We start from the raw sequence: 16,604 nt of genomic DNA on the forward strand, positions 1-16,604 counted from the left end.
GGACAAAGGCAGCGCGCGCAGCGAGCTGTCGCGTCTGGTCGTGGTCTGGCGGAGCTGCGGTTGGCTTGTGGAGTCGCCGCCGCCGCCCTCCCTTCCTCTTCCCCATCTTCTTCTCTCGGTCCCGGGAGCCCCCACCCGGAGTGAGTAGCGCGAGGCGGTGCGAAGGGTAGGCAGCCGCCGGGAGAGGGGAGGCCGCGACCCCTAACTGCTTCGGCACCCTGAGGTTCCCCGGCTCGTCACGTGAGCCGGCGCGTGCGCGCGGGCCGGCACAGGCCCCACGTGCGCGTCCCCAAGAGGTCCACTGGCCGGACCTGGGCAGGGACTACGGAGCAGTCCATGGGTCGGGGTACAGGAGGAAAGTCAAGGCACTCAAAGCCCAGGCAGGGCACTCCCCCACCCCGGTCCCCAGACCGCAGCAAATCTCTTTCTCTGAGCCTGTTTCCTTCCGAGAAACAGGGATATGGAGAGCGCCCACTCGGAGGATGGATGGGAGGAATTGGTAAAATGCCCAGTTCAGAGCCTGGCACAGTTAAGTGCCCGTTGCACAGAAGTTGCTGTCGTATTTAACCTTGGGTCCCGCGCGAGCGCCAGCCCGACACAGGTGCAGCTCAAAAAAGACAGCCCGAGAGCCCTTGCGGCCAAGGTCAGCCTGTCTACAGGGAGGCTGCCGTATCGAAAAGCCCAGGCTTTGCTGCCCACCAACTGTGTGATCTCTCCCTCTGGACTTTGGTTTCTCCTCTGTACTATAAGTGATTGCCACAGCTGGTGTCAGAGACCCTGACAGCGGGGAGGGACAGTGTAAGCGGTGGTTGTGGTGTGTAGAATTATTGCCCAGTGAGATGGGATGAGTTGGGAGGAACCAGGGCTGGTATAAGGAGCCTGGATTCCCTCCTTAATTCTGTTCTCGGCTTCCTGTTTGTATGTTTAAAGACACATCACTTCCTTTAGTGTGCTGGTTTTTCTCTATGTAAAAGGAGGACTGTGCGGGGGTTGGAAGTACGCATGGAGTGTTTTGGTGGAGGCCGGAAGCCCTAGGATCACAAGGATAGCATCTAAAAGATCTCGGTGGGGGTTCTGTGCTTATAGGCAGAGGAAGCTCACTCCCCACTCTGGCTGATTTGCAGAGCTGTTTGAGTCTGCTGGATTGGCCACCCAGCATACCAGTAACAGTCCCCTAGGTGTGTCCAACAGTACAGCTTCTACGGCATTCTAAGGCAGTTTTCCCATTTGATCCTCATAGGGGGCAGAGTTGACAAGAATCTCATTTGACAGAGATTTCTAAGCTCAAGAGAGAGTATGTGCCTGGCACTGTGCCAAGCACTTTAAGCTTTTCATATGCACTTTTAATCACAGCCTTTCTGTAAAGTCGGTATTACTGTTCCATTTTATAGATGAACTGAGGAATGGTGAGGTTTAATGTCTTAATCTGTGCTTACACAGCAGGTGTGCAGAGCCAAGATTCAGATCTGGTTCATCTGACTCCATCAGAGCCTTTGTTAGTTTTTAAATGTATCCCCTGTTTTGTCTTCTTCCCTCCCTTTCTCACTTCCTTCTTTTTCTTAGAGCACTCTGCCGTTTGCATGTGGCCTGCTGCTGTCCACAAAGATCCAGGGAGGATGGACTCTGTCCACTAGGCTGCTAGAGGGTGGAGGTAACTTTTAGGCAGGCTTTTCCGTAGAGACTTACGTAAGGAGGATGAGATGACTGCAAAAGTCTGCCGCTGACAGTTTCAGCACTATTTTCTTCCATGGGTTGTGGGAGAAGAGATGCAGTAGCCTGGGTCTGAACACCTTGGCGGGGAGGAGGAGGCAGCAGCCAGGTGACCGTGAAGGATGTAGGATCACATTTACTGGCTGAGCAGGCATTTACCAGGCATGAGGGGTTTCTCTTCCTCTCTGAGCTAGCCTAGAGTGCACACAAAGCCAGTGTGCTCCTGGCCGCCCCCGCCCCCCCGCAGGCCCTGCAGCCACATATGGCATCTGTGCTCTGGAGCAGAGTGTAGCAGGACCTCCTGCTGTTGGCCGACCGACCTTGCTGTTCCCTCGGGCTCTTAGGGACCTCCTCCTGCCCCACTCCAATCTGGACACTGGGAGGCAGAATGTAGCCAGGACCCCAGGAATCCCGTTTATTAATGAATCAGCTGTTAGGGCAAAAGTCAAAGTCAGGCTTGCTATTTCCCGGCCAGGATGTGCCTCCCCTGGCTTGTTCCCAGAATTTGCGTGTAAGTGGAATTCTTGTAAATTAGATTATTCAGGGGACCCTGACATTTAAAGGAATCATGTTACAAGGCTTTTGGCAAAGCATAGAATTATATTGTCGGTAGCAGCCTTCAGGCCTTCAGTATTTACCAGTTCTGAATGGTTGGACTTTTGTCTGTAGGATTTTCTTAGGAGTGGAAAATGGCTATAGCTGCACAAAGCCCATTCTTGCATTATTTGGCAACCAATTAGTCAACACCCACCTGGTATCAGGCACTGGGCTAGTGGTATACAAGGTAATGTCTCTACCCCCAGGAAGCTGCATGCTGGGAGAGGAGACGGATGGAGTCCAGCCTGGTACGTGTTTGCCCCCAGATTTATTCTGTTCATTTGACCAGAGGTGAACTTTCTGTTGAATATTTGTGTTTCATGGGATGCAAGAGAAGCATGGTGATAAATCTCAAATGTTGCCACTGCTCTCAGGAGCTCTCCGGCCAGGCGAGAGATAGAACTGAATACAAAACCTTCAGTTTGCCAAGTTGGGCGGTGAGAGGGAGACAGGCTTGCTCTCGCCGTGCTCCAGTCTGAATGGGAGTTGTGCCAGCATGGTGTGGAAGAGTAGTAGTTCGTTTTTTAAACTTTGTCTTTAATTTTCCCAGCCACCAGGTGTTTTTTGTTTTTTGAGACAGGGACTCGCTCTGTTGTCCAGGCTGGATTCAAACTCCTGGGCTCAAGCAGTCTTCCCACCTCAGCCTCCCAAAGTGCTCAGGTTATAGGTTATAGAGTAGTTTTGAATGCCATCCTCTCTGAGTGACTGATGGAGGGCTGTGACATGGTTGCTCTGGTGCCTGCTGGCAGAGGGGCAGACAGCCCACCTGACCTGGTCCTTACTCCATCAGACCATAGCAGCCACCAAACCCAGCTACATGGCGACATTCAGATTGGTGGCCCTTTTTCCTGTCAGCCACCCTGGCACATCTAGCAGTCTTGAGGATTGGCAGGTCTGGTGGGAAGAAGAATTCATTCTTCTTCTTCTTCTTTTTTTGACACAATGTCTCACTCTGTTGCCCAGGCTGGAATGCAGAGGTAGGATCATGGCTCACTGCAGCCTTGACCTCCCAGGCTCGAGTGATCCTCCCACCTCAGTCTCCCCACTAGCTACTAGAATGTGTATATTTTTGATAGAGATGGGGTTTCTGAGCCGTGGGCTTCTTTCTCCTTCCAGCGCTGTTATTCCCAGTGCGGGGACACCAGTGTGGGAGCTTTGTGGTCAGCTTGCGGGGAGGGTGTTATGTGCAATATTTAGAACTAAGGTCCTCCCCAGCCTGTTACCCCAAAGGGCTCCCTGACTGGTGAAGTGATTGCTGCCTTTCTTCATTGTGGCCCAAACCCTTGTGCGTGAACAGTAAAGTGAGGGGTCAGTCTGCGAGCGGATTCAAGAATCTGAAGAGGGAAGCCAGGTGCAGTGGCGTACGCCTGTAATCTCAGCTACTTGGGAGGCTGAGCAGGGAGGATGTCTTGAGCCCAGGAGTTTGAGGCCAGCCTGGGCCACATAGTAAGACCCCATCTCAAAAAAGTGAGAATCTGAAGAGAGGTTTAAGCAGGCTTCTCTCTAGGCACAGCCAAAGGGTTCTGCTAAGGGTGAAAAGACCCAATCACGGATCTAAGAAGAACCCCGTTGCATCCGTTAGAAGTATTCTTGAGCTGGCTGGCCGGGGTGGGCCTGCTGCTTCTGGAAAGTTCCTTCTCTTTCAGGACAGGTTCAGAATATAGTAGTGCAGAATATAGTTCTGGGGCCAATAACAAATTTGACCAATGAAAAATCTTGGCTGGGTGTAGTGGTTTCTGCCTGTAATCCCAACACCTTGGGAGGCCGAGGCAGGTGGATCGCTTGCAGCCAGGTGTTTGAGACCAGCCTGGGCAACATGGCAAAACTCCATCTCTACAGAAAATACAAAAGTTAGCCGGGTGTGGCGGTGTGTGCCCGCGGTCCCAGCTACCCTGGAGGCTGAGATGGGAGGATCACCTGAGCTGTACTCTAGTCTGGTGACAGTGAGACCCTTTCTCAAAAAAAAAAGAAGAAAAGAAAATTCTCCAGCTTGTCTTGTGTTGAGTTTCCCTTCTCTTTCCTCATAGTTGCTTCCCGAAGGCCTCGTGCTCCTTCTCAGGGCGTTTTCCCGTTTCCCTCTGACCACTTCTCTTGAAGCCCTAGAGTGTTCCTGGGTCTTAGGGTTTTAAGCTTTGAGTTGTGTTTGAGGACTGTACCCGAGTTCCATATGTGGACTCTTCCGTGTTGACCCTGTAGCTCCAGGGGTCAGGCAGACAGTCTTGGACCTACAATTTGTCAACTTTGGCGACAGGCATTTGCTAGAAGCCCCCTGCTCTCCTCGTGTGGAGGCAGCACCTGCGAGGCAGTGAGCTGCAGCTCCCAGTCAGCTGCGCTTGTTCCACCGAGGGTATTTTCCCTTTACCATGGGTTTATCAGGATGTAGCAGCTGCTGCTGCTGGGATTCCTACCTCCTACTGTTGCTGTTTGTCCTGTGACAACCAGCACGGCCACTGCCATTCTCACTCTGCCTCCATTAGGTTAGGCCTTGGCAGTGTGGGAAACACATCAGCCGAGAGTTGGTGCTCAGCATGCACTCGAGGCCGCCCTCATCCAGGCCCCGTCTGCCTTTCCCAGCTTACCTTCCACACTGTCTTCCCCCGCTCCACTCTCCGCCCTCTGATGGCCCACGCTGTCCCACGGCTGCTCCCTCTGTCTGTGCCCCACCCCCTCCAGCACTCCCTGTCCTTGGCTGCCCAGCCTGGGCTGCCTCCTCCAGGCCGCTGCCCCTGTCTGCTGTTGGGAGAGGATTCCTCTGCCCTTTGAGTTTCCTCAGCACTTTATGGTTCTGTGAGAATCCTTATTTTTCTGCTGTGTATTTTCTTTCCCTTTGTTCTTTGTTGGTCCTCCTGGACTAGAGCTCTCTGAGGTCTTGGCAAGCCTCACAGTAGCTAGAACAGCCCTAAGTGTGGTGTGCCTTGGTGCACTGTGCCTATGGGAAGCTTATGGCAGGCTGGCCGCCCGTGGAGCGTGGAGCCGCCGAACTGTCATCCCTGTCCTGAAGGGCGAGGTGGGCCTGGGCTCTGCTGCCAGGACCCAGCTGAGGCTTTCTAGTTCCCTCTCCTTCTACCATGGCAACCGTCTCCTCATCCCCCTGCCGTCTCCACCGCCGCCAGCAGTCTTCAGAAGCGCCAATCTTCCCGGGCCACTCTCTGTTGGGCCTCAGGGTGGTTCACTCATTGCTCTGTAGGATGCAGTCGAAACTGCTAGAGTTGACTGTGAGACCAGGAACTGGCAGCCGCGAGGACTGTCTGTCCTTCGCTCCAGGAGCAGTGCCATCACCCTCCACCTACTGCACTTATTCTTGCCCATCCATCGGTTTCAATTTACGCGTCCCCTCCTCAGGGATGCCTTCCCTCGTCCCCGCACCCAAGTCCACTTCCTCCCTCCGTGCTCTGCTGGCACTGGCGCTTCTCCTCTGCAGCCCTCCCTGCAGGTGTGGTTGTGTCTGTAGAATTGTTTTCTGCCTGGCTGTCTGCCTGGTTCACAGCCCGGTGCCTGGCACAGAGTCTCCACTCCTCGTTAACGGAGGACTGGACCCCACCGTGAGTTGTTGCTGTGCTCTGAGCCAGAGAAAGGGAGGCGTGGAAACTTCCCTGGCCCTCCAGGGACTGCTGGTGCTCTCTGCTTTGTGGTTGTTTTTTATTGATCAGGGTTTTCTGTGCCTAGAAGCCACTGAGTCAGGTGTCATATAGAGCATGTCAAGAACTTGAAGCCAGGCCAGGCACATTGGCTCACACCCGTAATCCCAGCACTTTGGGAGGCCAAGGTGGGAGAATCTTTTGAGGTCAGGAGTTCCAGACCAACCTTTGTAATGTAGTGAGACCTCATCTCTACAAAAAATAATCAGCCAGGCATGGTGGCACACAACGGTAGTCCTAGCTGCTCCGGAGGGTGAGGTGGGAGGGTCTCTTGAGCTCTGGAGTTGGAGGCTGCATTGAGCTATGATCACACCACTGCACTCCAGAAAAAATGAAAATGTAAAAGAACTTGAAGCCAGGACTTGGGGCGGGTGCTCTGAGTGCAGAAGACAGAAGATGCTGTTATCCAAGGGGTAGAAGCAGATTTGGGGACCCTGGACTTCTCTCTGCACTTAGCAGGATGTGTGACTCCTGTGTGAAGCCTGGTGTGAGACTGGCCCTCTGCCCTGGGGGCCTTCCTGCCGGGTCCCTGGCCCGCTGACTCACACCCCCTTCCTTACCCAGGAGAGTCGCGGTTGCTGATCGTGGTGCTTGAGCAGAGCCGTGGTTGGTGACAGCATGACAAGCGAGGTGATAGAAGACGAGAAGCAATTCTATTCCAAGGCCAAGACCTACTGGAAACAAATCCCACCCACGGTGGACGGCATGCTTGGGGGGTATGGCCACATCTCCAGCATCGACATCAACAGCTCCCGGAAGTTTCTGCAGAGGTTTTTGAGGGTAGGCAGGTCTGGCGTGCTCTCCAGGAGAGGTTGTGGCTCTGGTGGCACTGCCGAGTCCATGTGGGGTGCCACCTTTTACACATGTAACACTGCAGGGTCGTTGGCTATCTCTTGGTACCTACCCCAAAGCCTTGAGGAGCTGGGCTGGGTGGGCACAGTGGGGTAACTTCTAGATTGTGGACTTAGCCCCAAGGTTACCAGACAGGAGCTGGCTGTTAGGCAGAATTGAGGTGCCCGAATTGAGCAAACTTCACTTCAACTGTTGGGTTTTGCCAGGGACGAAACCCTTGCTCTCCTGCCATGTCTACGGATGTTTGGGCTAAGGGTGTTGGCTATTCTGGATGTAGACTCCTAGTTATGTGCCATGGTTTCCACCCTCTGCTCCACCCCCAGCCTTTTCTGTACCAGGCTGGGACCCCCAGCCCTGGAGCCCCCCACCTTCTTCTCTCATGGCTGGCACTGGAGGCTGCTGTTGGCCACCTGCTCCATCCAGTGCCTCCCCTCCCTCCGCATTCCCTCTCCGCACCCTTGTTCACCCGTTGCCCCGCTTCCATTCTCCTCGTTCTTCTCTGCCGTTGTTTACCTGGAGACTCAGGAGAGATTAGTACACCTGTTCAAGTTATCACCTTTAAGTGGAAATTAGCTTTCATTTAGAAATGTGTGGCCCAGGGCAGGGGCAGTGGCTCACTCCTGTAATCCCAGCCCCTTGGGATGCCAAGGTGGGAGGATTGCTTGAGCCCAGGAGTTTGAGACCAGCCTGGGCAACAGACAGAGGCCCCGTCTCTACAAAAAATACAAAAAAAAAAAAAAAAAAAGAGTTGGGCATGGTGGCGTATGCCTGTAGTCCCAGCTACTTGGGAGGCTGAGGTGGGAAGATGGAGGATGGCTTGAGCCCAGGAGTTCGAGGCTACAGTGAGCCATGATCCCACCACTGCATTCCAACCTGAACAGAATGAGATCCTGTCTCTACAAAAACTTTCAAAGATAAAGGAATGTGTGGCCCAGCAGTGTTTCCTCCCACGCTTATCCCCTCAACTCCGTACAAGCTGGCAGCCAGCACAGCCCTCCCCACCAGTGCTCAGCTTGTGCGGAGTCCTGGAATCCTGACTTGAGTCTAAGTCCTAGGGCTCGTGAGGAAGGGCCCCACGTGTGGCGACAGGGTCCCTCTGATAGGTTATATGCCTCTGCTTTTCAGGAAGGCCCGAACAAGACAGGAACGTCCTGTGCCCTGGACTGTGGAGCTGGCATTGGAAGGATCACCAAGCGGCTGCTCCTGCCGCTGTTCAGAGAGGTGGATATGGTCGACATAACAGAGGACTTCCTGGTTCAAGCCAAGACCTACCTGGGGGAGGAGGGCAAGAGGGTGAGGAACTACTTCTGTTGTGGGCTCCAGGACTTCACCCCGGAGCCGGACTCTTACGACGTGATCTGGATCCAGTGGGTGATAGGTGAGGGTCCCGCTGCCCTTCCCTGCCCCCCTGTACGTCTCCTGCCACTCGGGTTCCCCATAAGGTGTCGGGACCAGGGTTTTGCACTCCTGCAGCAAGTGGACCAGTGAGGATTCCCCAGTCCCCCCAGGCCCACCCCCACCCCGTACTTCCCAGGACCGAGGGACAGGCTCGGCCTAAAAGGCAGATTTCTTCCTTCTAGGTTTTATTTCAGTTGAATACCTGCTACCATCCATTTGGGTGCAGTTTTTTGTTGAAAAAATTTTAATGGCCAATAACTTACTGCATTCAAAGTGAGAGTTTTATAAGGGTTTTATTTTTAATAAGATGAAAAGTTTAAGCTTTGTGTCTAGCCCTGCACCCTCTTAGCCTAACAGCACAACTCGAGCGCGGTGCCCTGGGCTGCTGACCTGGCGGCAGGCCACTAGCAGCAGTCAGCCACCTCCTGAGGCGGGCAGCACAGGCCTGCTGTGGACACTCTAGGTCTGGCCTTGTATTTGTGTGGTCTCAGAAGCCTTTGTGGGGACTTCTAGTGTAGGGAAGGCAGTCTGTCCGTGAGCTCCTGCAATGCCAAACTCTTAACCCAGGTTCACTCCTCTGATCCAAGCCTGGCAGGGGTGGGGCATCATGATGTGTAGGTATCAGGCAGGACTTGGAAGTCACCCCGTCAAGTTCAATTCTGGCTTAATGTGTGTCTTTAGGTAGATGACCTCTGAGCCAGTTTCCTATCCTATGAATTGGGGTTTAGTGAATCTCTCGGGACTGCTGAGAGCCAGTGAGGCCATGTGTGCACACAAAATGCTGGGCACAAATGAGGGGCTCAGCGGGGCTGAGAAATACATCCCATCCAGTGGCGACATCCGCTTGCATTGTGCCCTGGTAACCTTGCCTCTGCCCTCCTCAGGCCACCTCACCGATCAGCACCTGGCCGAGTTCCTGCGGCGCTGCAAGGGCAGCCTCCGCCCCAACGGTATCATCGTCATCAAAGACAACATGGCCCAGGAGGGCGTGATTCTGGACGACGTGGACAGCAGCGTGTGCCGGGACCTTGACGTGGTCCGCAGGATCATCTGCAGCGCAGGCCTCAGCCTCCTGGCCGAGGAGAGGCAGGAGAACCTCCCCGATGAGATCTACCATGTCTATAGCTTTGCCCTGAGATGAGCCGGGGCTGGCAGGAGAAACTGAGGAACCACAGTCCTGGTGGGGGGAGCCGGCAGCTGGGCAAGATCCAGGTGCCACACTGGCAGTTCGTGAGTGTCGAGGCACCACTAAATATAGCTGTCTGCCGTCCACTCATTATGCGGGCTCTTCTTCAAAAGGCAAGGTGGGACCCGGTGGGGAGGGTGCTGCTGAACCAGCGGTGAGGCAGGAGTCCAGGCCCTGCTCTCCTGCGAGATGGGACTGGGTGGAAGGGGCTCCAGGGCTCCGGGTGCTCCCCATGTGGGAATAGGGTGGTCACATCAGTAGCCGATTCCCTGGGCCTCCAGCCCAGCCTTCCAGCCATGGGCCTGGCTGCCTGAAGAGGAAGGAAACCACCTCCAACTTGGTTGTTGGGGACTTGAAGACTTCAGTGTGGTCTTTACCTAGGGGAGGGACAGAGCTGGGCTGGTGGAGCCCATGGGTGCCGCCTGATGGTGCTGTGTGGGGGGTGCTCACATGCCAAGTCCTGCTTGGCAATGGAGACCTGGGGCCCTTAAAGTGTTACAACAGCCTGCAGCAAGGGAAATGCCCCGTAGCCTCACTCTTCTCTGGGCTTGAGGCTGCTCCTTGGCAGGCATTTAAAGTAAAAAATAAAATGGGGCCGGGCGCGGTGGCTCACGCCTGTAATCCCAGCACTTTGGGAGGCCAAGGCGGGCAGATCACAAGGTCAGGAGATCGAGACCATCCTGGCTAACATATGAAACCCCGTCTCTACTTAAAATACAAAAAAAAAAAAAATTAGCTGGGCGTGATGGCGGGCGCCTGTAGTCCCAGCTACTCGGGAGGCTGAGGCAGGAGAATGGGGTGAGCCCAGGAGGTGGAGCTTGCAGTGAGCTGAGATTGCGCCACTGCACTCCAGCCTAGGTGACAGAGCAAGACTCTGTCTCAAAATAAAATAAAATGGGGGCTGGGCACAGTGGCTCATGCCTGTAATCCCAGCACTTTGAAAGTCCGAGGCAGGCGAATCACTTGAGGTCAGGAGTTTGAGACCAGCCTGACCAACATGGCGAAACCCCGTCTCTACTAAAATACAAAAATCAGCCAGGCATGGTGGTGGGCACCTATAATGCCAGCTACTCAGGAGGCCGAGGCAGGAGAACTGCTTGAACCTGGGAGGCAGAGGTCGCAGTGAGCCAAGATTGCACCATTGCACTCCAGCCTGGGTGACAGAGTGTCTCGAAAGAAAATAATAATAAAATGGGACCTTCACACTGTGGAGGCCCTTGCCAGTCTAGAGTGGTGCTTCTTTGCAGGGACTTGGAAACAACCCCCTAAACACAGCATCTCCTCACACCTGCCCCACCCCCTTCCTTACCGGCTGCTGTGGGAGCCTCTATCCTGAACTGTGGAGGGGTGGGGCGGAAATTTTATACAAGGACCTTGTTAAGGCCAAGAAAGTTTAATCTTATAATATAAATATATCATTTAGTAACCTCAGCTTATCCCCAGAGGTGTTTACACAATTCCCAATGACCAATGCAGCTTGGAAGGGACTGAGGCTCGCAGGTGGGTGGCACAGTCGGCTCATCGGTGGCTCCAAAGTGAGCCCCTCGCAACAGGAGACACTTCAGAGAGGTCTGTCCCCAGCCACGCACTCAGGATTGCTTTTTAGCAGAAGTCATGGTCGCTGAGGCCCTGGGTTTGGCAAAAACACAGCTGCCAGCAGAGCACATTTCTGGTAGGTGGGGCCACGGCTGACCTGGCCCCAGAGCTACAGGAACAGGCAGAGGCCAGCTTGGCTTTCAATACCATGAAACAAGCCTGTGGGGCCCTTAGTGTCTTCTCCCGCAGAGCTCACCAGAAACACTTCTGTAACAGAACCTGGAAGGAAAAGGGGCAGGGGTGGGGCCTTGGTGGCACCGCACAGGACATGCCCCAGGCTGCTTCTCCAGCTGCACTGCCACGTGCAGCCAACAAGAGCCCCGCAGCCCTGGGGATGCTGAGGCTTGGTCCTTCCCAGCTTCTGCAAATGCCCTGGCACTGCCCTCCAATTCAGAGGGTATAAACATCAATCCAAGCCCTGTTCCTCTTTCCAGCATGGGGGGGGACTTGGGAGTGCCGCTGGAGGGAAGGGGGCAGTCTCTCTGGAAGAACCAGAGCCGCACCCTTCACCACTGGGGTGATCACAGCCTCAGGCTCTACCTGGTTGCCTTTTCTCATGAAGGATCCCGTCTCATCTCCCAGATCAAAAAGACCCTCCTCTAAGGCTGCCCCAGGCTCTACCAACAGGCTGACCTGAGCTGCCCATGTCCCCCATTCCTGTAGCCTGAGACCTGTCAGATGTCATCTTCCATGGAGCCACTGTGCTCACTAAGGAGGAACCACTTCAGTCTGTCGGGCAGAGGCAGGGCTTTGACCTTCACATCCACAGGCCACGGCTGAAGGTAGCGCCGGATGGCCACACGGCACAGGTGCTTGAGGGGCGGGGGATAGCTCTCCAGTTGCCTCAAGGAGAAGTGGAGGGCCTGGATCTTTTCCGCCAGGCTGCCCACAGGGTGGATATCGAAGTTTTCCGGCAGCTGGAGTTTCTGAGAGTTGGTCACCATGAGATCCAGGACAGTCTCGGCTTTGCGCAGGAGGTCCGCATGGCTCTCGTCTTCCGTGCAGCCTGGGTGGGAACAGAGCCTCTCAAAGATGATGTGAAAGCCAGACCAGCAGGACGCACCGTGCAGGGAGCAGTTGTAGGCGGCTCCGGACTCCAGCAGGAAGCGCAGGAGAGGGAAGTGCAGTTTAAAGCTCTTGAGGCAGATGTGGGTGAGGGACTCGTGGGCCGGGCACTCGCTGGGGTCGGCCCCGTGTGCCAGCAGCAGCCGTGTGACTTGGAAGCAGAAGCGGTTGATCATCTGGGCCTCCTCTTTGTCCCCTCCCACGGTCTCACCAAGCAGGAAGATGATGCAGGTGAACACTGTGTCCCCATCTTTGGTGGTGGCCTTGACATCTGCCCCTAGAAGAGCCATAGAACAAGAGATGCTGGGAGAAGGCCTTCAACCCTGGCAAAGCAACAGCACACATTGAAGGGGCAGGTGAGAGGACGAGGCCTAGGAGCACGCCAGCCTCACCTCCTTCCAGTAAGAGCCGGATGTTCTCAGTATTGTGGATCTGCACTCCGTCGCTGCTGGCCAGAGCATGCAGCAGAGCAGTTTTTCCTAGGGAGGGAGGGAGAGCGAGGAGGAGCAGGAGGCCAGGAAGCCCAGGTCAGGGCAACCCAGAGGAGGTGGCAGAAATCCAGACACTCAAAGGATCAGAAGATGAACTTTCAGAGACAACTCTCAGCTCAGGTGAGGGCTGAGGGTGACGGGCTTCTGGCCATTCCTTTTCTACCCAGAGAACTGGGAGCGGAAAGGCCAGGAAAAGTAGGATTTTTCTGGACCCCGAGATGCTACCTGAGATGTCGGCTGGGCCTCCCCCAATGGGAAGCCATTGTTTCTTGGAAGCTAAGTGCACACATGCCCTATTTCTTCCTACAGAAGGCCCTTGAGGGCCAGCACGGGGACAATGACTGTACTGCCTCTCTAAAGCCTCTGAGCTCAGCAAGTCAGCAGAATCCCTGTGTGCCCAGCCATGCTGTGTCACCAGCCAGGGCCAACATCCAGCCTGCCCACCTAGCTGTTGTCCTGGGGCACCCTGGGTGTCCCCCACAAGGTGCCTGGGGGCCCGGCTGTCTTGCTTTCCTGCAGGAGGCACCCACCATGCTTGTCAGCAGCATTGACGTCAGCTCCAAGGTCCAGGAGGCGCTGCAGGCAGGGCAGGCGCTCGGGCTCCTCGCTGGCCAGGTCCAAGGGGCTACTCTCGTGGATCTGAGCCAAGCAAGCACAGCCAGGTTGGCTTGGGAAGCTGCTCAGGCCGCTGCTCAACCCCACTTCAAAGCAAGCTGGACCTGGCACTTACCCGGTCCCTCCGATTAATGTCAGCCCCATGATGCACCAGCAGCTCCACCATGTCCGGCTGGTTCCGCAGGACAGCGATGTGCAAGGCCGTGTAGTAGGTGACTGGGTCTGAAGGCGTAGACACCGCTCATGTGGGTCCTACCTATCCGCATTCTTATGGGGCCCCCGGACCCAGAGCCCAGCCCCCAACTCCCACCTGAAGTGTCCAGAAGCACAGGCCCAGCCTCCTGTCACCATCAAAGGTTAGGACAGAGCTGTCCTCACCAGATACTAGAGGGCCCTCAGGGTGTTCTAGTGGCCACGCTACTGAAGCTGTTGGGGGCTTTAGTTTCCTCTTCTATAAGAAGGGACCATAAAACGCGGCACACTCTCAGAATGGCTGGGAGGCCACACTATGTAGCAGCTCTGGCTGCTCCTCTTTGTAGGCCTGGTGGTAGCAGCCAGGTTCTCCAGGCTGGTCTCCAAGTCACTGGCTTCAGAACCAGCCCTCCCGTCTCAGCTCCTTGACCCTCCAGGAGCCCAGCAGCCTCCAAGCCCGTCTTTGGATGGGGAAAGGAGATGTGCCTGGCTGTCTCAGGCCCCTGTTAGGTTCACAAGGCAGCCCTGCCTGTCTCCTGACTAACCCTGCCCTCCCCGGGGTGAAAAACAGAGAAAGGAGCACGGCTCCATCTCCATCCCTGGCACTCAGGAGCCAGGGTGTCCTGTGGTGATTTATGCCTAATGCAGCGTGTTTTCCCCTCTCCCTACAGCATGAGAAAAGAAACACAAATTGGCTCAGAGTAAGTGGCAGAAAATTACCTTCCCTTAGCTCTGGGCACAGTGCCAGCAGCCGCATTTTTGCATTAATGGAAGTGGGGATTAATCTGGGAGCTGGGAAAAGTTTGCTAATCAATCACATGGTAGAAGCTGCAACACTCGCTCTTGGAACAGAGGTGGGAAGAGCCATGTGAAAACCCGCAGGGGGTAGGAGGCCACCCAATGGGAGTTTCCTTAGTTGCAGCCACCCAGGAAATAAAGGGGGGGAAGTCACTCCTCAGAGGATGGTAGAAGCCAAGGCTGGGGACATGGGCGCCCACCCAGCGCCGGGCCACGTTTAAGCCACCTGCCCACCCGCGGGGCTCTCGCTGACCTTCAAAGTTGAGATTGGCCCCATGCCGCAAGAGAACGTCGGCCGCCCGCGTCAGCCCCAGCTCAGCCATCTTGAGCAGGGCGTTGCTCACGCCTTCCTGGTAAAAGGGAGAGTGGGCTTTCCTCTCCAGCAGCTCAGTGAGAACAAGGATTCGGCTCTCCTCACTGGCGACATAACTGGGCCTGGGACAGGAGAGAGGCTGAGGGTAGGCACAGCTGTGGGACCGGGTGACCGTGCAGCCTGTGGGTTCGTGGGCTTTAGTGTCCTGCTATAATCATCAGCAAGCAGGGCCCTGGCTCTCTGGGTCACAGGGGCTTGGGAGAAGCTCTGAAGTAGAGAGGGGGCCACGCTGCATCTCTTAAGACGGGAGCAGACTCGGATTTGCGGAGAATGGGCTGGTCTGTCTGCGCTCTGCTCCCGCGTTGCCCAGAGTCTGGTCGCAGACTTGGGTACAAAGCCTCACACACCTGGGCTGCTGGGACTGAAGGGACCACCAGCCTGGAGGCCAAGAGCCCAGGCCCGACTTTGATGCTTCTTCCTCAGAAAGCCCTTCCATCCTCAAACCTGCAGGACCCCAGCCCCAGCAACCCCTGCAGCCAGGACAGCAACACCGCCTCCTCTCTCCCCTCACACTGAGACCTTTAGCTGATATTGATGAAGAAATCCTACGTTTCCACCAGACTCCCTGGATGGAGAGACTCATCATTACCACGTGTTGGAAATTCCAACTGACAACCCCCTCAACACCTGAGCCCCTTCCCACTGCTCTCCCCTCCCTTCCACCTCGCGTGCCGCCGTACAATTACTTGTCAGTCTCTCCTCTGGAGCACACGCGCCAAGAAGGCGGGGATTTTGCTGAGCCACTGATGGACCCCAGGTGCCTAGTACCATGGGCAGTGAATGCGGATTCGCTCCCGACACCTTTCCTGCAAGTCCACGACAGACCAGCTCTTGTCTATAAAAACGCAAACTCTGCTACAAAAGCCCACCTTCACACTGCTCTGGGGTAACATCTGAGGCCTCACGGATTCCACACTGCTCCCCTGCCATGCCGGGGGCTGGCACAGAACAGGCAGGCGACAGGGTGGGGCTGAGGCGCAGGCCCTGCGACACCCCGCGGGCCTCCGCCCTCGGGCCCTTCCCGCCCTTCGTCTCCGCCATGCAAGGGGCCGGAGTGGGGTCGGCGCGGGGCAGCGCGCACTCCGAGCCACGCAACCCCGGCTTCCACCCGTCCCTTCCTCTGTCAAGGGGGACGCATCCACCCCGCCCGGCTTGTGGTGATAAAGTGGGACGCTGCGGGGTCGGAGCGGCCTCGGCCAGCTCACGGGAGGGGGTGAGTTACCGGTCCAGAGACTCCTGCCGCTCGGGGTCCTGGATCCCCAGGGAGCCCAGAATCGCATCCACCAGCGGCTGGTACTCGAAGATGATCCTCCGGAAGCCGTGCAGGAACGGCATCGCCGCGGGCCCCGCGCAGCAGGGCGGTCGCGCTTTCTGCCGAGGCCGAGATGCCCAGACGCCGACCGGAACGCTCCGGCGGCCGCAGACCCCACCTGCTCCACCAGTCCAGCCCCTGCGCCCTGCCGGGTCCGCTGCTCAGCCCAAGCCGCGCCCCCGCCGGAAGTGGCCCTCGTACTTCCTGCCCGCGCCGACTCAGGGTGGTCCACATGGCGACAGCGCCCCCTGCGGGCTCGGAGGACCTCGGCGCGTCCCGGGGCACGACCGCCCGGCCGACTCGAGCGATGTCCAGTGGGCGGCCCCAGCGGAGTGGGGGAGTCGGGGATCGAGCCAAGCCAGATCCGAGACTAAAGCGGGCCCGCCCCTTCCTGCCAGGGCCCGGCCCGGCTCGGCTTCGCCCTGCGATCCCGCCCGCGACCGCTGGGCGCCGTCCGAGTTCCGCCGGTCTTGCTCCCCGGCCCTGCCGCTGCCCCACTGGCGCTGGGCGCCCCTGAGAGCTAAGCTCATCAGACTGCCCCTTCCGGCTCGGCCTGGCCCTCGCCTTCCCTGAAGAGGGGCCGGGCCACCTCTGTCACCACCCGGCCCGCTGACTGGAATGATGAGGACCAGGGTACTCGCACGTCCCGTCCTCAGTTTCTTATTCTCTGTCCCAGGGAGCACCTAGCCAGGACGGCTGCCAGCCCTCTCCACCTCTGCCTTGATGGACACAATGAATCTTGTTTTTTGTTTGTTTGTTTGTTTGTTTGAGACGTAGTCTC

At 56.5% G+C, this 16,604-nt stretch overlaps 2 protein-coding genes across 8 annotated transcripts; one reads left to right on the forward strand and one right to left on the reverse strand.

The window, feature by feature from the left end:
- NTMT1 (N-terminal Xaa-Pro-Lys N-methyltransferase 1) lies at positions 1-9,472 on the forward strand. 5 transcript variants are annotated; one of them, XM_003264234.3, is made up of 4 exons: positions 1-140; positions 6,510-6,725; positions 7,923-8,175; positions 9,080-9,472. In XM_003264234.3, the coding sequence occupies exons 2-4, from the start codon at positions 6,564-6,566 to the stop codon at positions 9,334-9,336; spliced, it is 672 nt and encodes a 223-aa protein (XP_003264282.1). In that variant the 5' UTR covers positions 1-140; positions 6,510-6,563; the 3' UTR covers positions 9,337-9,472. The 5 variants fall into 5 exon arrangements, with proteins under 5 accessions (XP_003264282.1, XP_012364629.1, XP_012364633.1 ...); XM_012509175.1 differs by having other exon boundaries at positions 7,923-8,090; XM_012509178.2 differs by having other exon boundaries at positions 17-140; positions 6,510-6,661.
- Positions 8,473-16,014, reverse strand: ASB6 (ankyrin repeat and SOCS box containing 6). 3 transcript variants are annotated; one of them, XM_030818006.1, is made up of 6 exons: positions 15,734-16,014; positions 14,392-14,573; positions 13,264-13,370; positions 13,064-13,172; positions 12,435-12,521; positions 8,473-12,319 (listed from the first exon to the last, which is right to left on the reverse strand). In XM_030818006.1, the coding sequence occupies exons 1-6, from the start codon at positions 15,844-15,846 to the stop codon at positions 11,652-11,654; spliced, it is 1,266 nt and encodes a 421-aa protein (XP_030673866.1). In that variant the 5' UTR covers positions 15,847-16,014; the 3' UTR covers positions 8,473-11,651. The 3 variants fall into 3 exon arrangements, with proteins under 3 accessions (XP_030673866.1, XP_030673867.1, XP_030673868.1); XM_030818007.1 differs by lacking the exon at positions 14,392-14,573 and having other exon boundaries at positions 15,734-15,993; XM_030818008.1 differs by lacking the exon at positions 13,064-13,172 and having other exon boundaries at positions 12,215-12,319.
- Positions 16,015-16,604: the final 590 nt, after the last annotated feature.

This window comes from Nomascus leucogenys, chromosome 8 (genome assembly GCF_006542625.1).
Source record: "Nomascus leucogenys isolate Asia chromosome 8, Asia_NLE_v1, whole genome shotgun sequence".
Classification (NCBI taxonomy): domain Eukaryota; kingdom Metazoa; phylum Chordata; class Mammalia; order Primates; family Hylobatidae; genus Nomascus; species Nomascus leucogenys.